This window comes from Marmota monax, unplaced genomic scaffold, assembly GCF_021218885.2.
Source record: "Marmota monax isolate L192 unplaced genomic scaffold, Marmota_monax_Labrador192_F-V1.1 WCK01_AAM20220418_F8-fsc00079, whole genome shotgun sequence".
NCBI classification, from domain to species: domain Eukaryota; kingdom Metazoa; phylum Chordata; class Mammalia; order Rodentia; family Sciuridae; genus Marmota; species Marmota monax.
Genome location: NW_026694099.1, coordinates 2,490,133 through 2,515,041, shown reverse-complemented (window position 1 = coordinate 2,515,041; position 24,909 = coordinate 2,490,133). Strand labels below are relative to the sequence as shown.

At 40.5% G+C, this 24,909-nt stretch overlaps 2 protein-coding genes across 2 annotated transcripts; both read left to right on the top strand.

Moving 5' to 3' along the window:
• Nucleotides 1-1,356: 1,356 nt before the first annotated feature.
• On the top strand, nt 1,357-4,944 carry LOC124107307 (mast cell protease 1A-like). Its single transcript, XM_046465230.2, has 5 exons — nt 1,357-1,526; nt 3,122-3,269; nt 3,725-3,863; nt 4,053-4,310; nt 4,668-4,944. Exons 1-5 carry the CDS (start codon nt 1,472-1,474, stop codon nt 4,806-4,808), a joined length of 741 nt encoding a protein of 246 aa, XP_046321186.1. The 5' UTR covers nt 1,357-1,471; the 3' UTR covers nt 4,809-4,944.
• Nucleotides 4,945-21,303: 16,359 nt separating this feature from the next.
• On the top strand, nt 21,304-24,909 carry LOC124107316 (granzyme B-like). The gene is made up of 5 exons (XM_046465241.1): nt 21,304-21,743; nt 23,314-23,461; nt 23,898-24,030; nt 24,222-24,483; nt 24,782-24,909. The coding sequence occupies exons 1-5, from the start codon at nt 21,689-21,691 to the stop codon at nt 24,907-24,909; spliced, it is 726 nt and encodes a 241-aa protein (XP_046321197.1). The 5' UTR covers nt 21,304-21,688.

The window sequence follows — 24,909 nt, the reverse complement described above, 5'->3', positions numbered from 1 at the left end:
CATATCATGTACAACTACAAAAATGGGAAGGTATAATCCATATATTTATGATATGTCAAAATACACATTCTACTGTGATGTTTCACTAAAGCGAACAAATTTTTTTAAAAGAACAGAGATGTTCCAAACAAAGAATATTTCTGAGTTCATGATTCTTCCTTTTTTTCCATGCAGGGGGAATCATCAGGGTCATTTATGTAGCAAATGGTAGTGGGATTTCAGATAGGTAGATCTCTGAACCATGCACAAAGGTTACTACTTTGGCTCTCTGGCATTGGATTCCAATTCACATGATATCATTCATTTATTAAACAGAATATCGCTGGGAGAAAAGATCTTCTTCCATTTCCGCATGGTGTAAACAAAGCAGACTCACAAACTTATCCAAAGGCGATGACTGTGGATTAGTGGTTTAGTTCCTCTGATCAACTTTACAAACACCCAAAGTGGTAGGCAGATAACACTTTCCTAAATGACACCAACTATGTGTCTCCCATCTAACCAGCTTTTCTTACATCATCATTTAATGCCCCCTCTACAGGCAAGGTCTGTCCCTGGCTGTTTACTCTGGGTGGGGTTGAGATTGATGCAAGCAATGAAATATGGTAGAGTTGATACCATGTGACTTTTAAAATTTGGGTGAAAAAGAACACAGCTTCTGCCTCTTTGCAATTAGGAGGGAATGGTCTCTCTAGAGAAGCCAATCATCATGTTGCAAGGAACAACCCCTTCAGGGAGACCACATTGGCAGAACCTCCTGGAGAGGAAAGGAAGTTCCCAGGTGACAGCCAGCATAAGCACTGACCTGTGAGGCAGGGAGCCTTCAGACGATTCCCCTCTCTGCATCTCAAGACCAGCCTGCTGACACAGAGAAAAGCAGAAACAAGCTATCCTCAGCAACCATGACCAAATTGAGCTTCCTGAGCAAAGGATATGTCATTGTTGTTTTAAACACTGAGTACATGGGTCACTGAAGCACACCGTCTTCAGCATTGCTCCCACCCCATTCTGCCCATCCCTATAACCCCAGCCCCACCATCTTGTCTATTCACTAATATTTTCTTGTCTTCTGCCACAGCCAAAGAATCTCATCTCCAATGTCCTGAGTCTTACAAAGAAAACGGTTTCACCAAATGATCATCTTTCCATGATCATCATTCAAAGAGAACCAAGGAAATGAGCATATTTCTGAGACCACAGGACTCACTTTGGCCAATGTTTAGCACCTATAGCACCCCATCTTGTGACCATAGGTTCCTGTTTTCTGCTTCTGTGGTCAGCACTGAATCAAGAGTGGTAGGAGCTAAGCCATGGCTAAAGTCTAACTCAACCATCAGATCTTGATCAGACAGTGAGGCAAGGGTGAGATCATCTCAGATGAAAAAGCCCCCACACCAGAAGAGAACACTGGGAGTTTAAAAGACCAGGACGACACAACAACATCTTTGACCAGAGAGGCCTTCCTGGGAAGATGAAGCCACTCCTGCTCCTGTTGGTCTTTCTCCTGTGCCCAAGGACAGAGGCAGGTGAGTGACTATCCCCAACAACTGAAGCCCAACCCCAAGCTCAGCCCTGCTCAGATGCTGCACCCCACCATTCCGGCTCAGGTGCACCTCCAGCAACTTTCTGCTTAGCAAGGTAAACCTCACCCAAAGACTGGCAGGTCTCATGGGGATGGGAGCACAAAGGAGGAGCAGGGCAGAAGGCTGGTTTTCATGAGAGTCAGTGGCCACCTTCCCCTTTCCCAGCTATAACCTTTACATCTGGAAAGCAGGCCCTTTCACAAAGACATATGAAAAAATAAATAAACAATTCCCCAAGAAAAAACAGGTGACAGAAAGGGGCTGGCTTCTGTAATCAAGGTAGAGCCCACTATATTTTAAAATTAATATCTTAATATCTATCTTCAATATCCACCTTCTTCTCCAAATTTGTCATTCTCACACTGCCCAGGAATGAAGCCAAAGACGCATTTGATCTCAGAATTGTGGGCATTCTCATCCCTTAACAGATACGTGTGCCAGGGTTCAGCCCCATGTTCTCTCAGGTCATTTTCAGTTACAGATGGGTACAATGGCTTTGCCAGACCCCATCTTCCCTGGTGCTCACAATCTCACCAGCACTTCCCCTCCAACCTCAGCCACAGGCTAATCAGGAGCCATTCCCTCACACAGCCAAGATCTTTATTGGGCACCTACTTGGTGTCTGGCTCCAGCAGACAAACATAAAACACGACTCAGCATCCTGACTTTATGTGCAGAACCCAGTAGGAGCTCAGTGGGAACTAAGGGGGAAAGAAGAGAGGAAAGAAGATTCTGGGACACTTCAGAGAAAGGACTGACCAGGATCTGTAGGGACGTTGCTACTTGTTCCAAACTCAAATCCTGTCAGTGAACATTGACGTCTGAAGCGGGAATTACAGAGCAAGGACTGCCCTGCTCTTGGTCAGAGGGAGTATCTGAGTCTTGTGGGTCACTCTTCAAGCCAGGAATGCTGCCTGGCAAACACTCAGGGCCCATGTTTGCTACTGCTGGCTACTTAAACCTTTCCCCTAGGGACATGTATAAGGTTTGAGCCAGCCAAGGCTACATAGCAAGTGAGGAGACCAGGGGCAGGGCCAGAACAAAGGAGCATGGAGGGTCCCCTAGTGAGGTTACCTCCTGTTTGATTAAAATGCGGGAGGACACAAGCCAGGGACCCAATCAGACAGAAATTTTTCTGTTTGTTCTCCTAAGTGGGGAACCAATAGAATAACTAAAGGAGAAGTATTCACAGACACCAATCAATAATAGTGAGGAGAGGGTGGACAGGGGAGATGATAAGGAAAGGAGAAAATTCCTTGGACCATAAAAGAAGACAAACTCTCCCACCAGATTCTGAATGTTGTGGAAACTTCTCTTTAGACCTCTCTCTCTGTCCCTCTTGCAATAAACCTGCTGCTTGCTTGCTCTCTCTGCATCCTGTTTGTCAATTCTTTGCTGAACAAGGACAATGAACCCAGCACCCCTAAATGGTAACAACACCACACTCAGTCCTTCCTTCCCTGTAGTTTACCCCAGTGTCCTCTTCTTCAGCCTTTGGCTCCATGAGCACCAAGGGCAGGACAGAACTTTTCTTTCAGGGAAAATCATCGGGGGCCAGGAAGCTGTGCCTCATTCCCATCCCTACATGGCATTTCTTCGGATCAAGACTCAAACTACAACAGAACAATGTGGGGGTTTCCTTGTTCGTGAGGACTTTGTCCTGACAGCAGCCCACTGCTGGGCAAGGTGAGTTCACCCTTCTAGAGAAAACATCACAGGGAATCCTCTCCTTTGGGCCTGAAGACAAGAGCTCTGTGGAGGGCAGGTAATGCTATGGAGTGAGAGGAGCAGTCAGTGCAGGTGGCTTGTTATACAAAAGGCGAACGTGGATCAAGGCTGAAAGGGAAGGAGGTGGGTTTTGCCCAAGATCCCAGAGTGCAAATATGTGAAATTAAGAGTCTCACCTGGAAACAGTCTCTGTGCATGACTGTACATGTTCTGTACATGACTGAGCACACCGCAATACTCTAGGACCTGCACCAACACTGGCTGCCAGGAAGCAAAGGGAAGAGATGCTCAGCCCTGAGTCCTCTTCCCATGTAGCTTCTCCCAACGCCAACCTGCCCTGCCCTGGGCCAACCATTTTCCTTCAGGGATACCGACTTGTATCCCCTGTGACTTTACCTCACTGTCTGCTCTAGGAACAGAACCATCACTGTCATCCTGGGGGCCCATGACATCAATGAGCAAGAGACAACCCAGCAGGTCATCCCTATAAGAAGAGCCATCCCCCATCCAAATTTTAAAAAAAAGCCATTCAATGACATCATGTTACTTCAGGTGAGGCATGCCATTCCACTGGGTCTTACACAGGTTAAAACTAGAGGGTTAAATCCTCATGGCCTTGTTTCCATCCCTCCTTGTCAAATTGACCCCTTCACTTGTCCCAGTGCCATGAAGAAAGCAACCCCGTGTCTGTCGATTTTCGTGAGTTGTTGGTTGATCAGAATCCCCTTTATCTGCCTTTAGTTGAAAAATAAGGCCAAGCTGAATGCTGAGGTGAGCCTCCTCAAGTTACCCTCAAGAAATTCCCAGGTGACACCAGGAATGGTGTGCACTCTGGCCGGTTGGGGACACATTGGCCAAAACATATCCACAACAAAACTGCATGAGGTACAGCTTGAAATCCAAAATGACGAGGAATGTCTCTCTCATTTCAAAAGTATATATGACTCCACCACCCAGATTTGTGTGGGGAACCCAAAAGAGAAGAAGAATTGTTTTCAGGTAAGTTCACCTGCATTGGCTATTCCCTGCCTTTGGCACAGCAGAGTTTGAGGAGAATCAGGGCAAAGGGAACTACTTATGCCCCTATGTACTCAGCCTTTCACCAATTCAGTCTCTGGTCCTGGAGACTCATTTCCCTTTGGTCACTTCATGAACAGAGACTTACTGGAAAAGGAGAGGCATCAGTCAACTGGGGGGAATAGTCAGGGTCAGGCTGGAGCCCCCCAGACTGAATGAGGACTGTCCCGGTCCTGATTTCACAAACACAGCCCTCTAATAGTGCCCACACACACCTGGGGAGTGGGCAGTGTGGGATCTGAACCTGGTCAGCTAAGAGCTTCTTTTCTCTGCCCACAGGGAGACTCAGGAAGTCCCCTTGTGTGTGAAAATGTGGCCCAGGGCATTGTTTCCTTTGGGGAAGAGGACGGGACACCTCCAAGTGTCTACACCAGGATCTCAAGCTTTCTGCGCTGGATTAGAAAAACAATGAAATCCTAAAAACTCCAGGGGCAAGACTGAGAGGCCTTCAGAATTGATCTTCATCTTCTCTTGAACATAGGCCTAAAGTGCACTGGGTGGATGAGTCAAGGGGAGACTGCCGGTTGCTTAATAAACTTTCATCTCTGCAACAGAAGTGATGGGTTTCTTTTTTTTTTTATTTTTTAAACCACCTTTTTGCTTTATTTCTAAAACAATCTATTTCTTTTTTTAATTTTTATTATTAGTTGTTCAAAACATTACTCCTTTCTTCACCAGCATAACACTCTGTAGGTTGCTGACTATATGTCCAGCAGGAACTGCTCACATTTATGATTCCTTACATTCTTCCCCTCAGGCACACTCCATCTTCCACCTCTAGAATATAAAACCTTGCTGTGTTGATACTGGCTCCAAATAACTGTTCAATACCAGCTCCCTGCAGCAGGCTGAGTTTAAGCTACCCAGGAAAAAAGGACCCTCTCTAGATAAAACTCATTCCTACAGTGCCATCTTACCTCATTCTGTACCTACATCTCTACCCTATCCTATTTCAGGACCAATATGAAGACAAAAGAACCCAGATTTGGAAAGGAAATTACATAATTCCCACCCTAGTGGTAATGGTAGGAGTCTATTGGAAAGGTGTGGTTCATGCAGGGCTCCCTCTCCAAGTAAGCACTACTGGCAGCTTGGAAGCATGATGACTTTCAGGAAGAATTTTCAGTGTCCTCAGATGCAACTTGAGTTCTGTCATAGCCCTGTCAAGGGGACAGAGCCTAGTGCAGTGTCTGGTCTCCAGAGAGCCCATCCTCCCAAAACTCCAAATGACCTTCCATCTTAGTCTGAGCCAGCTTCTCTCCACCTCCCATGTCCAGGTTCCCTGGAATCCTGTGAGGATCCAAGCACCCTTTCTATCTGTGTTCACCAAGATTCTCGTCCTTGATGGATCTTGAGCACTAGTTCAACTTCTGTCCCATTCATAAAGGACCAGGAGGAACTCTAGTCCAGAGCTTTCACCTGGGTCAAGGCCACGTCAGTCCTCCTCATGCAGAGGAGTCCTGCTCCTGACCTCAGAGCTCAACAAAGACGGGTCACACTCAGCAGCCTGATCCTTTGCAGGCTCTTCCTTTTGGGCACCACTGACAGCCTGGTCTCTGGGAAAGAACTCACTGATTGGTACCCTGGACTATAATGTCCATCTATGTGAGACAGCCTGCCTCTGTAACAGGACAGAAGCAACATTCTGCAAAGCAGCAGTCATCATGGAATCCATGTGGTGTTTCTGTGGCTTTCCTGGCCTGCATCTCAGTTTAAAATTTACAAGAATCACAGGCATCTTCTTTTCAAGATAATAAAACTTATTTGAATTGTGCTGATGTCACATGGTAGAGCACATTATCACATCAGATCCAAGAACTGCTGATTATGGGGTCTAGAGGAAATAGAGACTTCATAGTCTGTCAGTGCTTAAGAGCATTCCCTCCCAGGAGGCAGGAGGAAGATGGGAAGAAGGACCACAGTGTGAGAAAGTCTGTCCTGATTTAACTTTGTGGCATGTACACAAACTCAGAAACGAATCATAGTTCATATTTTTCTGAAATCTGGGGTCTGACTTTAAGCATGGGCCAATGTGAAAAGTAACCCTAGTTATTTCTGAGGCCTTGCCACACACACAATTGTACCAAGATAGGCAGGCTTAGGTATGCTTGGAAAATGGAAACCTTCTCTAATCGTTTTTAATTTTTTTTATTGCAGATATACAGTGAAGCATTGTAACTGGTTCATCCTGACAAACTTACACATACATGAAAATCTATTCAGTTCATAATGCCAATCTTCCTACTCCCCTCTCTTACCTCTCATCTAAACTCTTCTCTCCCATTCTCCTTCATCTACTCTACTTGACTCCCTTTTGCTCATCTGTTAATTAATTATATTTAATTAGTAAAGTTAGTCAAATTATTAATTGGCATAATTAATTATATTTGCTTGATTCTTTGTAATATCTATTCCTCCCTCCACTTTCCTTAATGTTACTCAAGTTTCAGTATAAAACGGTAAACATTCCACGTTTGGATTTCAGAGTTGGCTTATTTCACTTAGCATGATATTCTCCATTTCCATTCATTACTACCATAACTTTATTCTTTTTTATGGCTGAGTCAAACTCCACTGAATATATATACCACAGTTTCTTATTCCATTCATCTACTGACAGGCATCAAGATTGATCCCATAATCTGGCTACTGTGCATTGTCCTGCAATAACCATTGAGGTGGTTGTATTATGTCAATTCTTATATTTGGGGAAATACCAACAAGTAGGATAGCTGAAAGACATGGTGGTTCTATCCCTAGTTCCTTGAGGAGTCACCATACTGCTTTCCAGAGTGCTCATACTGGTCTGTAGTACAACCAACAATGTACAAGTGTTCCTTTCTGCCCACAACCTTGCCAGCATTTATTTATTGTTGTTCATATTCTTGATCATTGCCAACCTGACTAGAGTCAGATGAAATCATAGGACAGTTTTGATTTGATTTCCCTAATTCTAAAAATGGTGAACATTTTTCATATATTTGTTGTCCATTGTGTTTCTTCTTTTGAGAAACTTCCATTTTGTTCTTTTGCCCATTTATTGATTGGATTTTTTGCAGGGGTTGGGTGTTTTGTGTTAAGGCTTTGAGTTCTTTGTATATTCTGGATATTAATCCCCTATTGGAGTATTAGCAGGACAGGACTTTTTCCTGTTCTGTAAACAAACTATTCACACTCTTAATCATTTCCTTGGCTATGCAGAAGCTTTTCAGTTTGATAGCATCCCAATTAGTCGAAACTTGTTTGTTTGTTGTTTTCTTATGCACTAGGAGTCTCATTAAGGAAATTGGTGGGAGCAAATACATGCTGAAGTATTGACCTATGTTTTCTTCCAGCAGTTGTAGAGTTTGTAGTCTAATTCCAAGGCTTTGATCCATTTCAATGTGGGTTTTGTGCATGGTGTGAGATAAAAGTCTAATTTCATTTTTCTACAGATATCTATCCAGTTGCCACAGCACCATTTGTTTTAACAGATTGTCTTTTCTTCAAGAGGCATTTTTGGTGCCTTTGTCAAATACCAGATGGCTATGGGTATGTGAATATCTCTCTGGGTCTTCTATTCCAATACCATGCTGTTTTTGTTACTACTATTTTGGATGTAATTACAGATTAGTATAATTATTATGTCTCATGCTTCACTTTTCTTGCTTAGTATTGCTTTGGCTACTCTGGGTCTCTGAATTTAATTGAATTTAAATTGAATTTAAGAATTATTTTTCTAATGCTGTGAAGAATGTCATTGATATTTTGATGAGGATTGAAATCAATCTGTATATTGCTTTTGGTATTTTGGCCATTTCGATAAGATTGATTCTGCCTATCAAAAATGGGATTTATTTTTCATCTTCTAAGGTCGTCTTCAATTCCTTTCTTTGGTGTTCTATAATTTGTATTGCCAAGCTCTTTTCCCACCTTAGTTAGATTGATTTTTTGAAGTTATTATGAATTTGATTGTTTTCATGATTTCTTCCTCAACTGAATCACTGTTGGAGTATAGGAAACTATTGATTTATGGGTGTTGATCTTGTATCCTGCTATGTTGCTAAACTCATTTCTACACACTAGAAGTCTTCTCGTCAGTATTTTGAGTCTTCTAGATATAGGATCATATTGTAGGCAAACAGGGATAGTTCAACTTCTTCTTTTCCTAATTCTATCCTTTGATTTCCTTTTCATGCCTGATCACCATGGATAATGTTTCAAGTGTTATATTGAATAGGAGTGGTGAGAGTGGACAACTTTGCCTTGTTTGTGATTTCAGAGGAAATGTTTTTAGTTTTTTTCCTAGTCCAAAATGCAGATAAAATTTTAGCGTAGTCTTCATTTGATTTCCCTGATTGTTACAGATGTTGAACAGTTTTCATATATTTTTATACGACCTATTTGATGTTGAGATAAGTTCCTTCTATTCCTAGTTTCACCATCATTTTTAACATAAATTTGGGCAGGTTATAGGTGTTGGATTTTATCCAAGGCCTTTTGGGCATCTATTCAGATGATCATGTAACTCTCATCTTCAATTCTGATTAAGTGGTGAATTACATTTATTGATTTTCATATGTTGAACCAATGCAACCCTGCAATGCAGCCCACTTCTTCACAGTGTATTATCTTTTTATGTGCTTTTGAATGTGGTTTACTAATATCTTATTAGAGATTTTTGTATCTATGTTCATCAGGGATACTGCTCTGTAGTTTTCTTTCCTTGATGCATCTTTGTCTGGTTTTGGTATCAGAGTGATACAGGCCTCATAAAAAATATTTGGGAGGGTTCCCCTCTTTCAACATCATGGAATAATTTGAAGAAAAAAAGCTGGTGTTAGTTCTTCTGTAGAGATCTGGAAAATCTCAGTTGAAAGTCCATCAGGTACTGGGATTTTCTTTTTCTTAAAGCTTTTATTTGCTATTTCCATTGGGTCCTGGGATTTTTCTTTTTCAGAAAGCTTTTAATTACAATTTCATTACTGAATATTGGTCTTTTTAGGTTTTCTGTACTTACTGTTTAAATTTGGGCAGGTTATAGGTGTCTAGAAATTTGTCAATGTCTTCCAGATTTTCCATGTTATTGGAGGATAAATTTTCAAACTATGTTCTGTTAATGCTCAAGATTTCAGAAGGGTCTATGATATATTTCCTTTTTCATCTCTGATCTTATTGATTTGCTTCTTCTCCATCTTTCTTTTGGTTAGTTTGGCTAAGGGTTTGTCAATCTTATTTAGCTTTGCAAGAACCAACTCATCATTGCATTCATCCTGTGTATTGTTTTCTTATTCTCAATTTCATTGATTTAAATTCTGATCTTAATTATTTCCTCTTATCTACTGTTTAAGGACTTAAGGTGGAACATGAATTGATTTATTTGGGATCTCTCTGATTTTTTTAACATAGGCCTCTGTACGATAAATTATCCTCTTAGAAATGCTTTCATACTTTCCCAGATTTTGATATGTTGTGTCTTTGTTTTTGATTGTTTCTAAGAATTTCTTGATTTCTATTCTCATTTCTGCTTTGATCCACTCACCAAATAAGAGAGTATTGTTCAATCCCCGGGTGTTCATGTGGTTTCCATGATTTTTCTTGCTGTTGATTTTTAGGTTCATTCCACTGGGATTTTATGATCTGATAGGATACATGCAATTTATCAACTTTTTTCATACTTGCTAAGATTTTCTTTGTAGCCCAGAATATGATCTATTTTGGAATAAGTTTCAAGCAGAGCTGAGAAAAGGTAAATTCATTTATTTTGGGGTGGAATATTCTGTAGAAGTACATTAGGTCCATTTGATTTATAGTGTTGTTCAGGTCAGAGATATCTTTATTTATTGTATGCTTTGATGATCTGTCTATTGGAAATTAGGGTGCATTAAAATTATCCAATATTATTGTGTTGGCATCTATATGGGATTTACTGTCATAGAGTGTTTTTTCCATGTAAAGTGTGCATTGACATTTGGGGCTTACATGTTAACTATTGTTATATTTTCTTGTTGGATTGTTATCTTTACTAGAATGTAGTGACCTTTTTGTCTCTTCTGATTAATTTTTGCTTGAAATCAGCTTTGTCAGATTTAAGAATAGCTACACCTGCCTGTTTGGGGATCATGTGAATAGAGGGTTTTTTATTATACTTTTACTTTCAGCCTATGATGTCTTGCCTCTAAGGTGAGTCTCTTAAACAGCCTATTGTTTGATCACGTTGTTTATCCATTCTGCTAATCTGTGTCTTTGAATGGGGAGTTAAGACCCTTAACTTTCAGCATTAGTATGGATTTGTGTTTGTGATTTCCTGCATTTGCTTTTTTTTTTCTTGCTATATTTTTTCTGTGTTGATTCTCATTTAGTAGATTTTTCTTTAACTGAACTTCCTCTAATTTGGAGCTCTGGGGATTGTTTTGTAGTTCCTCTCTGCACAATTTGTCTTTGAATATTCTTAGTCTAGCTAGGTGCTCATGAATTGTTTTAGCTCATTCTGTCATGGAAAGTTTTTATTTCCCTCTCAAATTTGAAATGAAGCTTTGCTGGATATACTAACTATGGCTGACACTTGTTTTCTTTTAGGGCTTTGAATATCTCACTCCCCCTTGATTTTAGAGTCTGAATTGAGAAATCAGAAGTGAGCATTATTGGTTTGCTTCTAAATGTGATGTGGTGTTTCTCTCTTGTGGGTTTTTATATTCTTTCCTTATTTTCTATGTTAGGCATTTTGATTATGATGTGTATTAGCAAACTCCTCATTTGTCTAGGTGTTTGGAGTCCTTCAAGCATCCTGTATATAAGATACAAAAAAGTTTTTTGTATCTTCTGGCAATGTTCTTTATGCTTTCAGTTTGCATCTCCATATTTCTATACCCATGATTTTCAAGTTTGCTCTTTTACAGTTGTCCCATAATTCTTGTACATTCTGGACATCTTCTATAATTTTTCCCTTTATTGCCTTTTGTGTGATCAATATCATATAGGTTTGTCTTAAGTTCCTAAAGTTCTGTCTTCACGGACTGAGGTTCTATTTTGTATGCGGTCTAATCTGTTAGTGGAGACTTCAAGTATGGTTTTAATTTGATTGATTGTATCCTTCATTTCTAAGCATTCTTCTTTTTTAGTATTTTTTAGTTGTAGTTGGACATAATACCTTTATTTCATTTAGTTAGTTATTTTTAGCATGGTGCTAAGGATCGAACACAGTGCCTCTCACGTACTAGACAAGCACTCTACTGCTGAGCCACAACCCCAGCCCCTAAGCATTCTTCTTGATTTATTTTTACTATTTGATTTCTTGATTAAGCTGACTTTCATCTCCTGTAATTGCTCCCTTATTACTTTCTTAGATCTTCTTTTAGTTCAAGGACATTTTAATAATCAATTTTTATATAATATTTCTCTAGGCTTTTATACATTTGCTATCAGTGGGTTCTTTTGTTGGGTGATTGTGAATTTTGTGGTGATGCCCAGGGTTGAGACCTCAGTTCCCTCTCAGATTGCTCCTCCTTGTGTCTTTGTTGTTGGTTTGGGGCTTTCATCTCTTCACTTCTTTGAGTTGGAGTAATGTCAGGGCTCAGGTAGAGAAGATTGTGTGTGAAGGCAGGTTTACTATTGCTGGTTGAAATTTGAGTATTTCTCAGCTGCTGGGTCTCTGCTTTATGATCTTGAAGTGTCCCAATCTCTTTTCAGCCAACTTAGTGGAAGAGGGATCCAGGAGTGGCACTAATATCAGCAGAAAATGTGTAACCTTACGTTAAATATCTGTTGTCCTGTTCAATGTCTTTAATACTATTTTCCACCTAAGTAGGAATGGTGGTTTTTGCATTTAACAACAATAACAACAACAAATATATAAATATCATTATCTAGTTCATACATATACACGTATGTAATAAATTCCTGATCTAGTTCATATATATTTAATAAACACATATTTTAAAATATATTTATCATATATTTAAATATATATTCTATATAGTTATTTAATGAATATAATTATTATATTATGCAAATATAATAATTATAATTATTATTCCCTTCTCACCAGTATGAGTTGAGATGGGTTATTAGCTGTCAGTTGGAATTTTGTCCTTTTGGACCAGTTCAGTCAATTCCCAGGATACAGCTTCTGCAGCATTCTATGAGGGGAATTCTAACAGCTGCCACTGGAGTCTAATCAGGCCTCAGGGCGTTTGTTGGGTGAGGCCTGTTTTCAAGAGATTATACCACCTCTCCCTAGGGCTTAACAGCAGCCCATTTCTGATGTGAGTTTGATTCTCAGGAGTCTCCCAAGAAAAACAATCATGGGGTTGAGGGGCTGGTCCTCACTCACTGCAGACCAGGGGCACAGCCTTCCCAGGATTAGTTTCTGAGTGTACTCACAACTGCTTGCTCAGATTCCTATCCCTCACCAACTGGGCACATGAGCTGCCAGACACAAAGGAGAAGTGAACTGGGCTCCCCTTTACCCTTCCAATTTGAATCCCCTTGAGTATAGTCTGCTTTAAGCTTGTTTCACTCATATTCTACCAGACACAGTTTAGGTCACATGATAGGTGCCTTGTGGGTATTTTCACAGTTTTTGTTGTTGTTGTTATTTATTTATTTTCTTCCTGATATCCTGGGGCCCCATAGTCACAGCTCCAAGTCATTAATGCCAAGATGGCTCCTGCCTCAGCCCTCTGCTTTCCAGGTAAGACACAGAGCATGCTTTTCAAGCACCAGTGGACAGTGATGAGCTAAGTTGAGGCAGCATTTTAGTACTCAGCCTTTTCCATATCAAAACTGTGTTCCCCTTCCTTATGTCTGTGGCACCTACATGGCCCTGGGTCAGCTTCGATGTATTCTTTCTTTTTTGTTTATTGTACCCAAATTTCTGAGTCTCTAAGCCACGTTGAGTGTTAAATATTGAGTTTTAGTGAAGTCCCTCTTTCGCCCATCTCACTAAGGAGCTGTCCACCTGCTGCTTTATTCCCAGGCCATGGCAGAGTTGGAATGCAGCTTTCCTCAGCACCACCATCTTCCATTCCAGTAGAGTATTTTACAGTTTCCTTCAAATAGGTTTTTCACAATTCTAGTCAAGTTTTCCCAAAACATCTCATATATTTTGTTACTGTTGTAACAGATTTCCTTTTCAATTCTATCTACTAACTGGTTGTTTTTTGTACATGTAATGACTATGGATTTTCTTTTAATTTTGAAATAATCTCAGACTTACAGACAAATCACAAGAGCACACAAAGAACTTTGTTCTCCTGAACTATTTCAGAGTGGAGTTACTGGCAGGGTGCTCCATAACTCCCCCAAAACAGTAGTGCTTAATTCTCACACACAAGAACATTCATATAGCCACAATACAACCATCAGAATCAAGAAACTAACATCAGTACAACCAATACACTTTAATCCTCAGACGGTGAGAAACCTGGTTAAGTCATCTGAATATTTACTTATTTGATACATGCTTCCACCACTGACATCTTTTTCTATTGTACCCCCTCCTCTCTATATCCAGGTTCTGATGCTCCACAGCAGGGAGCTCTTTCATGACAATACCTGCCTCACTCTACTCAGCCTGCTCTGACAAGTACACTACCTCCCCACATGTGGCCCCTTTTCCCCACTTGAGCTCCAATACTATTTAACAGACAAGCCTCCTTCATGAACATCTTCTGTGGAGAGACACCCATGGAGCTACTTGAGGGGTCCTCACTGGGTACCAAGCCATGGAGACTTATATTTTTTTCCTTGGGAACTATCCCAGTTCTCCCATGCATATCAGATCACCCAAGGCATGAGATCTCTGTGTTTGCTCTACTGGAGAGACAGCTCTCATAGCTCTAGAGTTGAGCGTAACCGTAACCCACTGGGAACTGGACAGCCCACCTCCTACATTATTTGACAAAGAACATTCCATGGAAAATCTTTGATGTTCCTTAACATAAGCAGAGCAAGTGCAGCTCCATCTCACTCTTTCTACTGTAGAAACCTGATCCCTAAGATAGTCTAGCCATCCAGCTCCTGCTTTTTAAAAATTACTTTCTATGCCCTGTGGATTTTTCGCCACCTTTTCTTTCTTAACCTTTATTTTGTAGCCAGCCACTCCATGATGAGGAACTTCAATTCCGTCACCTCCATGGGATATGGTCAAGAATCTTCCTCATCCTGCTTAGACCTCCATGCTTTTTGTAGGGATGTCCACAGCCATGTCCTCCTCCCTTTATGTGTTCCGACATGTGAAGTTCAAATGCAAAATGCAGGTATCTGAGCTTATGTAATGTGGTGGGGGTGTTCATATTGAAGAGAAGAGTGATGTGAGTGCCTTCCACAAAGGCATGGATATGTCTCCCCCCACAGCCAGGACACTGTTGACAGCATACCTTATTTCTTTAAGTTTCTGTTACTTTTTTTTTAGAACCAATGATTGAACTCAGGGTACTCTACCATTGAACCACATCCCCAGCCCTGTTTTGTATTTTATTTAGAGTCAGGGTCACACTGAGCTGCTTATCACCTCTCCATTGCTTAGGCTGGCTTTGAACTAACAGTCCTCTTGTCTTAGCCTCCTCAACCATTGGTATTACAGCTGTGCACCACTGTGAAAGCAAGTTTCTGTTACTTTTGAGAGAATTGAGATCAAAATGTTCTAACTGTGAATTTTTCATGATGGCAACGTCAAAGCAGTCACTTTCCTGGCTGCTACCTGGCATGAAATCAAGAAAGCAGACAGGTAGCTTGCTTTTCAGTAAGTAAGGTACTGGAAACCTTTAGGGACACTATAAGTCCACAGAATAGAAACTCTACTGCCTCAGACCCATACTGCTAGAAAGGTAGATACATTTAAAAAAAAAACACATGAAAAATCAAGGGAAAAAAATGTCCCAAACAAACCAAAATACTCCTATAACAAAATCCAACAACACCACAGTGGAAGGAATGTTAGAGAAGGAATTTAGAATGTATATAGTTAAACTAATCTGTGAAGTAAAGGACAGTATAAGGAGTGAATGCAAAGAGAAAATACAGGAAGTGAAATATCACTTCAATAAAGAGATGAACATTCTAAAAAACTCCCAAATAGAAATCCTAAAAATACAGAAATCAATAAAACAAATTAAATTTTTAATTGAAAGAATCACCCAGAGACTAGATCACTCGGAGGACAGAGTTTCAGGCAATGAAGACAAAATATATACTTTTTAAAACAAAGTTGACTATGGAGGAAAGATGTTAAGAGGCCATGAACAGAACTTTCAAAAATATAAGATAACCTAAAAAGACCAAATTTAAGATTTATAGGGAAAGATGAGGCACAGAGACACAAGTGAAAGACACAAACACAATCTTTTCAATGGAATAATATCAGAAAATTTCCCAAACCTAAAAAATGAAATGGAAAATCAAATACAGAAGGCTTACAGAACTCCAAATACACAAAATTCCAACATACCCTCAACAACATACCAATAATGTTACCATTATTATGAAAATGCTAACAAATGCTAACATACAGATTAAGGATAGAATCTAAAGGCTGTCAGAGAAATATTACAGGTAACGTTTAAAGGGGAACCAACCTGGATCCCAGCTGACCTCAATCCAGAATCTCAGAGCCAGAAGATATTGGATTAATGCATACAAAGCTCTGAAAGAACATGGATGCCAACCAAGAATTCCATATACAACAAAATTAAGCTTCAAATTTGAAGACAAAACAAAAAACTTCCGTGGAAAACAAAAGTTTAAAGAAGTCACAAAGAGTAAGCCTGTACTACAAAACAGTCTCAACAAAATATTCCATGAAGATGAAATGGGGAAAAAAGGGAGGAGGGGAAAACATCAAAGAGAGGAATTACATTAAAGAAAAGGCCAATCAAAGGAAAAACTAATTCAAATTTAAAACCAGAAATAAACCAAAATGAATGGGAATACAAATCATATCTCAATGATAACCTTGAATGTAGATGGCCTAAACTCATCAATCAAAAGACATAGACTGGCAGATTGGATTAAAAAATAAGACCAACAATATGGGGTCTCCAAGAGACTCAACACATAGGCAAAGACATCTACAGACTGAATGTAAAAGCATAGGAAAAAACATACCATTCACATGGATTACATACACAGGCAGGGGTTTCTATCCTCATATCAGGTAAAGTAGACTTCAAGCCAACTTAATCAGAAGGAAAAAATAAGGACATTTTATACTGCTTATGGGAATCATGCATCAATATGACATAACATATGTATCCCCCAAATAATGGTGCATCTATGTACATCAAACAAACCCTTCTCAGTTTCAAAAAGTAAATAGACAACAACACAATAATACTGGGTGACTTTAACACACCTCTCTCACCACTGAATAGATCTCCAAACTAATACTAAATAAAGAAGCTATAGAACTAAAAAAAAAATAATGATTAAGACTTAAAAGACATATAGAGAATATTTCATCCATCAAAGACTGAATACACTTTCTTCTCAGCAGTATATAAATCCTTCTCTAAAATAATGTTAGCTTAGGCCACAAAGCAAATCTTAGCAAATACAAAAAAATAAAGATAATACCTTGCATCTTTATCATATCATAATGGAATTAAATTAGAAATCAAAGATAAAATAAAATCTAGAAGCTACTCTTAACACCTGGAGAATAAATAATATGCTATTGAATGATAGCACAGATATCAGAATGCGTAACAGAAAAAAATCAGGAATGAAATTTTAAAAATACTTACAGATAAATGACTATGGAAATACAATATATCAATATCTCTGGGACACCATGAAGGCAGTGCTAAAGTTCATTGCATTGAGCTCATTCATTAAAAGAATAGAAATCAACAAAAATATAACCTAACATAACATCTCAAAGCCCTAGAAAAAGAAGAACAAATCAACACCAAAAGTAGTAGATGGTAGCAAATAATTATAATCAGAGTTGAAATCAATGAAATTGAAAGAAAAGAAACAATCCAAACAATCAGCAAAACAAAAAGTTGGGTATTTGAAAAAAATTAGAAAATTTGATAAACCCTTAGCCAGGCTATCAAAGAGAAAGAAAGAAAACTCAAATTACAAAATTCACCATAAAAAAAATCACAATAGACACTACTGAAATACAGATGAAAATCAGAAGCTATTTTAAAAATTTATACTCTAATAAAATAGAAAGACATGCACAAATTTCTAGAGACATATTACCTACCCAATTGAATCAGGAAGACATAGAAAATTTAAACAGAACAATTTCAAGCAAAAAAAATAGAACATTCCATCAAAACCTTCCAAGAAAGACAAGCACAGGACATGACAGATTCTCAGCTGAGGTCTACAAGACTATCAAAGAAGACCTAAAACCAGTCCTCCTCAAATTATTCCATGAAGTAGAACAGGAGGGAACCCTTCCAAACTCATTCTATGAAGCTAGTGTCACTCTGATACCAAAACCAGACAAAGACGTATCAAGGACAGAAACTTCAGACCAATATCCTTGATGAACATAGATGCAAAAATTCTTAATAAAATACTGGCAAATTACATACAAAAACATATTTAAAAGATAGTGCACATGATCAAGTGGGTTGATTCCAGGGATGCAAGGTTGGTTCAACATATGGAAATCAATAAATGTAATTAATCACATCAATAGTTTTAAAGACAAGAATCACATGATTACCTCAATGGATGCAGAAAAAGCATTTGACAAAATACAACATCCATTCATGCTCAAAACACTAGAAAAACTAGGAATACTAGGAACATAGCTCACATTGTGAAAGCTATATAAGCTACACCTTAGGCCAACATTATTCTAAGTGGAGAAAAATTGGCAGCTTTCCCTCTAAAAACTGAAACAAGGCAGAGATGCCCTCTTTCACTACTGCTATTCAACATAGTCCTGGAGATCTCGCCAGAGCAATAGAAGAAAGAAATTAAGGGATAAAAATAGGAAAAGAAGTACTCAAACTATCCCTATTTGCAGATAACATGATTCTATATTTAGAAAGCCCAAAAACTCCACCAGAAAACTTATAGAACTCATAATAAATTCAGCAAAGTAGTAGGATATCAAATTAACACCCCGTAAATCAAATGTGTTACTATACATCAGTGATGAATCAACTGAAAGAGAAATTTGGAAAACTATCCCATTGACAGTTGCCACACGAAAAAATTGGGGAATCAATCCAACAAAGAAATGAAAGACTTCACAATGAAAACTACAGAACACTAAAGAAAGAAATTGAAGAAGACCTTAGAAGATGGAAAGATCTCCCATGTTCTTGGATAGGCAGAATTAATATTGTCAAGATGACCATACTTCCGAGAGCACTATACAGATTTGATGCAATTCCTATTAAAGTTTCAATGACGTTTTTCATAGAAATGGAAAAAGCAGTCATGAAATTTAGATTTTTAAGGCAAAATAAAAATAAGAAGCCAAAAATAGACAAAGCATCTTTAACAAAAAAAAGAAGCAGGAGTCATCAAAATACCAGACTTCAAATTATACTACAGAGCCACAGTAACTAAAACAGCATGGTATTGCAACAAAAACAGACATGAAGACTAATGGAACAGAATAGAAAACACAGAGATAAATACAGTAATCTCATTCTAAACAAAGTCTACATAAACATACATTGGAGAAAAAATAGCCTCTTCAATAAATGGTGCTATGAAAACTGGAAATCCATATGCAACAAAATGAAACTAGACCCCTATCTCTCATTCTGCACAAAACTCAACTCAAAGTGGAACAAAGTCTTAGGCACTAGAACAGAGACCCTGCACCTAATGGAAGAAAAAGTAGGCCCAAATCTTTACCATGTCAGCTTAGGGTCTGACTTCCTCAACAAGACCCCTAGAGCAACAAGAAGTAAAATCAAGAATCAATAAATGTGATGAATTCATACTCAAAGCTTCTTCTCAGCAAAAGAAACAATCAATGATGTGAAGAGAGAGCCTCCGGAATGGGAGAAAATCATTACCACCTGCACCTCAGATAGAGCATTAATCTCCAGGACATATAAAGAACTCAAAACACTTCACAACTTAAAAACAAATAACCCAATCAAAAAATGGGCAAAGGAACTGAACGGACACTTCAAAGAAGAAGAAATACAATGGTCAACAAATATATAAAAAAAATTTAACATCACTAGCAATTAGAGAAATGCAAATCAAAACTTCACTGAGATTTTATCTCACTCCAGGAAGAACAGCAATTATCAAAAATACAACAAACAATAAATGTTGGTAAGGATGTGGGGGAAAGATACATTCATATATTCCTAGTAGGACTACAAATTGGTGCAACCACTCTGCAGAGTGGTATGGAGATTACTCAGAAAACTTGGAATGGAATAACCATTTAACTCAGCTATCCCACTACTCAGTTTATATACAATGGATTTAATATCAGCATACTATACTGATGTGGCCACATCACTGTTCATGACAGCTCAATTCGCAGTATCTAAGCTATGGAACCAATCTGAGTGCTCTTCAATAGATGAATGGATAAAGAAAATGTAGTAAATATACACAACATAATATCAGTCATAAAGAGATAGATATTATGACATTTGCCAATAAATGGATGAAACGGGAAGCCATCAGATTTAGTGAAGGAGACAATCCCAAAAAACTAAAGGCCAAATGTTCACTCTGATATGTGGATGCTGACTCACAATAGGCAGAGGGGAGGCAGGAGTGGAGGTTCACACTATTGGTCAGGGAGAAATGGGGATATGGTGGAGAGATGGGAATGGGAATGGGAAAGACAGTACAATGAATCAGACACAACTTTCCTCTATTCATATATGAATACATGACTTGTGTAACTCCACATCATGTACAAATACAAAAATGGGAAGTTATACTCTATATATGTATGATATGTCAAAGAACATTCTACTCCCATGTTTCATTAAAAAGAACAAATTTTTTTAAAAGCACAGAGATGTTCCAAACGAACAATATTTTTGAGTTCATGATTCTTTCTTTCTTTCCATGCTGGGGGAATCATCAGGGTCATTTATGTAGCAAATGGTAGTGGGATGTCAGAAAGGTAGATCTCTGAACAGTGCACAAAGACTATTACTTTGGCTCTCTGGCATTGGATTCCAATTCACATGATATCATTCATTTATTAAACAGAATATCATTGGGAGAAAAAAACCTTCTTCCATTTCTGCATGGTTTAAACAAAGCAGACTGCCAAACTGATCCAAAGGCGATGACCTACTGGTTTCAGTTCCTCTGATCAACTTTACAAACAACCAAAGTGATTGGCAGATAATACTTTTCTAAATGACAGCAACTGTGTGTCTCCCATCCCACCAGCTTTTCTTACAGCATCATTTAATGCCCGCTCTTCAGGCAAGGTCTGTCCCTGGTTTTACTCTGGGTGGGGTTGAGATTTGTGCAAGCAATGAAATATGGTAGAGTTGATACCACCTGGCTTTAAACTGTGGGTGAAAAAAGAACACAACTTCTGCTTCTTTGCAATTAGAGAGAATGGTCTCTCTGGAGAAGCCAATCATCATGTTGCAAGGAACAAACCCCTTCAGGGAGACCACATTGGCAGAACCTCCTGGAGAGGAAAGGAAGTTCCCAGGTGACAGCCAGCATAAGCATTGACCTGTGAGGCAGGGAGCCTTCAGATGATTCCCCTCTCTGCATCTCAAGACCAGCCTGCTGACACAGAGTGGAGCAGAGACAAGCTATCCTCAGCAACCATGACCAAACTGGGCTTCCTGGGCAAAGGATATGTCATTGTTGTTTTGAACACTGAGCACATGGGTCACTGGGGAACACTGTCTTCAGCATTGCTCCCACCCCATTCTGCCCATCCCTGTAACATCAACCCCACCATCTTATCTATTCACTAATATTTTCTTCTTTTCTGCCACAGCCAAAGAATTTCATCTCCAATATCCTAAGTCTTATGAAGAAAAGGGTTTCAACAAATTATCATCCTTCCATGATCATCATTCAATGAGAACCACAGAAATAAACATATTTCTGAGGCCACAGGACTCACTTTAGCCAATGTTTAGCACCTATAGCACCCCATATTGTGACCATGTGTTTCTGTTTTCTGCTTCTGTGGTCAGCACTGAATCAAGAGTGGTGGGTGCTTAGGTGTGGCTAAAGTCTAACTCAAGCATCAGATCTTGATCAGACAGTGAGGCAAGGGTGAGATCATCTCAGACGAAAAAGCCCCCACACACCAGAAGAGAACACTGGGAGTTTAAAGACCAGGACGACACAACAACATCTTTGACCAGAGAGGCCTTCCTGGGAAGATGAAGCCACTCCTGCTCCTGTTGGTCTTTCTTCTGTGCCCAAGGGCAGAGGCAGGTGAGTGACTATCCCCAACAACTGAAGGCCAACCCCAGGCTCAGCCCTGCTCAGATGCTGCACCCCACCATCCTGGCTTATGTGTACCTCCAGCAACTTTCTGCTTAGCAAGGTAAACCTCACCCAAAGACTGGCAGGTCTCATGGGGATGGAAGCACAAGGGAGGAGTAGGGCAGAAGGCTGGTCTCCATAAGAGGCACTGGGGAACCTTCCCCTTCCCCAGCTCTACCTTTACCATCTGGATAGCAGGATCTTTCACAAAGACATATGAAAAAATAATTCCCCATAGAGAAAGGGGAGAAAGGTGCTGGCTTCTGTGGTCAAGGTAAGGTTCACTAATTTCTAAATTAATGTCTTAAAATCTACCCTCAATCTCCACCTGCTCCTCCAAACTTTATCATTCTCACACTGCACAGGAATGCAGCCATTTGATCTCAGAGTCATGGGCATTCTCGTCCCCTTAACAGTTACATGTGCCTTGATTCAGCCCCATGTTCTCTCAGGTCATTTTCAGTTACAGATGGGTGCAATGGCTTTGTCAGAACCCATCTTCCCTGATGCTCACAATCTCACCAGCACTACCCCTCCAAACCTCAGCCACAGGATACTCAGGAGCCATTCCTTCACACAGCCAAGACCTTTACTGGGCACCTACTTGGTGTCTGGCTCCAGCAGACAAATATAAAACATGACACAGCATCCTGACTTTATGTGCAGAACCCAGTAGGAGCTCAGTGGGATCTAAGGAGGAAAGAAGACTGAGACACTTCAGAGGAAGGACTGACAAGGATCTGTAGGGACTTTGCTACTTGTTCCAAACTCAAATCCTGTCAGTCAACATTGACATCTAAAGCAAGGACTGCCCTGCTCTTGGTCAGAGGGAGTATCTGAGTCTTGTGGGTCACTCTTCAAGCCAGGAATGCTGCCTGACAAACACTCAGGGCCCCATGTTTGCTGCTGCTGGCTACTTAGACCCTGACCCTAGGGACATGTATAAGGGCTTGAGCAGCCAGGGCTACATAGCAAGTGAGGAGACCAGGGGCAGGGCCAGAACAAAGGAGCATGGAGAGGGTCTTCTGATGAGGTCAACTTCCTGCTTGAAAAAGTGCTTTTGCACAAATGGAGGGGACCTATCAGACAGACACTTCTGTGCTTATGCTCCGAAGTGGGGGATTCAATAGTAAAACTAAAACAGATATGTGTACTGATGGGACACCAATCAATAATAGTGAGGAGAAGGTAAACAGGGAAGGGGGTAAGGAAAGAAAGGAAATTTCAGAGACCATAAAAGAATAAGGGAAACTATCCCACCAGATTCCCAGCTCTGGGAATGTCTGGGGACATTCTCTTCAGAGAAATCTGCCTGATGCTCTTGCAATAAACCTGCTGCTTGCTTGCTCTCTCTGCATGCTGTTGGTCAATTCTTTGCTTATCAAGGCCAATGAACCCCGCACCCCTAGATGGTAATACCACCACACTCAATCCTTCCCTCCCTGGAGTTGATCCCAGTCTCCTCTCTTCAGCCTTTGGCTCCATCAGCACCAAGGGCAGGACAGAACTTTTCTTTCAGGCAAAATCATTGGGGGCCAGGAAGCTGTGCCTCATTCTCATCCCCACATGGCATTTCTTCGTATCCAGACTCTAAACACAACAGAACGATGTGGGGGTTTCCTTGTATGTGAGGACTTTGTTGTAAATGCAGCCCACTGCTGGGGAAGGTAAGTTGACCTTTCTAGAGAAAACTCCACAGGGTTTTTTTCCCCTTCTTTGGGGATGAAGACAAGAGCTCTGTGGAGGGCAGGTAAGCTCTGGGGAGAGAGGAGCAGGTCAGTGCAGGTGGCTTGTTATACAAAGGGAGAACGTGGATCAAGGCTGGATGGGAAGGAGGCAGATTTTCCCCAAGAGCCCAGAGTGCACATGTGAGAAATTCAAAGTCTCACCTGGAGACACCTGAGCTCTGTGCATGACTGAGCACACTCCATCTGCTCCAGGAACTGCACCAGCCCTGGCTGCCAGAGACACTCAGCCCAGAGTCCTGTTCCCCTACACGTCCTCCCAACTCCACCCTGCCCGGGCCTAAGCTAACCATTTTTCCTTCAGGAATCCTGAGCTGTATCCCCTGTGACTCTACCTCCCTCTCTGCTCTTGGTGCAGTTCCATCAATGTCACCCTGTGGGCCCACAATATCAAAGAGAAAGAGAGGTCCCAGCAGATCATCCCTGTAAAAAAAGCCTTCCCCCACCCAGATTACAACAGCAACTATTCCAATGACATCATGTTACTGCAGGTAAGGCATGTCATTCCAATGGGTCTTGCACACTTTAATCCTGGAAGAATAAATCCTCATGTCCTTCTGTCCAACCATCCTTCCTAAAATGAAGCCTTCACTTGTCCCAGTGCCATGAAGATGGCAACCCCATGACTGTGTGGATTTTCGTGAGCGGTGGGTTGATCAGAATTTCCTTTATCTGCCTTTAGTTGGAAAATAAGGCCAAGCTGACTGCTGAGGTGAGCCTCCTCAAGTTACCCTCAGAAAATTCCCAGGTTACACCAGGGATGGTGTGCACTGTGGCCAGTTGGGGACGCATTGGCCAAAACATATCCACAACGAAACTGCATGAGGTACAGCTTGAAATCCAAAAGGACAAGGAATGTCTCTCTCATTTCAAAGAACCATACAACTCCACCATCCAGATTTGTGTGGGGAACCCAAAAGAGAAGAAGGCTTCCTTTAAGGAAAGTTCACCTGTATTGGCTATTCCCTGCCTTGGACACAGCAGAGTTTGATGAAATCCAGGGCAAAGGGAACTAATCATACCCCTGTGTACTAAGCCTTTCACCAATTCAGTCTCTGGTCCTGGGGTCAGTGGAGACTGACTGCCCTTTGGTCACTTCATGGACAGAGACTTACTGGAGAAGGAGCATCAGTCAACTGGAAGGAATAGTCAGGGTCAGGCTGGAGCCCCCTACCTGGGGAGGGGACAGTATGGGACCTGGAGCAGGCCTGCTAAGGCTGTCCTTTCTCTGCCCACAGGGAGACTCAGGAAGTCCCTTTGTGTGTAAAAATGTGGCCCAGGGCATTGTGTCCTTTGGGCAAAAGGAGGGGACACCTCCAAGTGTCTACACGGGATCTCAAGCTTTCAGCGCTGGATGGAAAAAACAATGA

Bases quoted from the DNA above. Each gene is read 5' to 3' on its own strand.
- LOC124107307 (XM_046465230.2), top strand. From the start codon at position 1,472: ATGAAGCCACTCCTGCTCCTGTTGGTCTTTCTCCTGTGCCCAAGGACA. The intron at 1,527-3,121 runs GTGAGTGACTAT...CTTTTCTTTCAG, and splicing joins GTGCCCAAGGACAGAGGCAG to GGAAAATCATCGGGGGCCAG. The intron at 3,270-3,724 runs GTGAGTTCACCC...TGTCTGCTCTAG, and splicing joins GCAGCCCACTGCTGGGCAAG to GAACAGAACCATCACTGTCA.
- LOC124107316 (XM_046465241.1), top strand. From the start codon at position 21,689: ATGAAGCCACTCCTGCTCCTGTTGGTCTTTCTTCTGTGCCCAAGGGCA. The intron at 24,031-24,221 runs GTAAGGCATGTC...ATCTGCCTTTAG, and splicing joins ATGACATCATGTTACTGCAG to TTGGAAAATAAGGCCAAGCT. The intron at 24,484-24,781 runs GTTCACCTGTAT...GCCCACAGGGAG, and splicing joins GAAGGCTTCCTTTAAGGAAA to ACTCAGGAAGTCCCTTTGTG.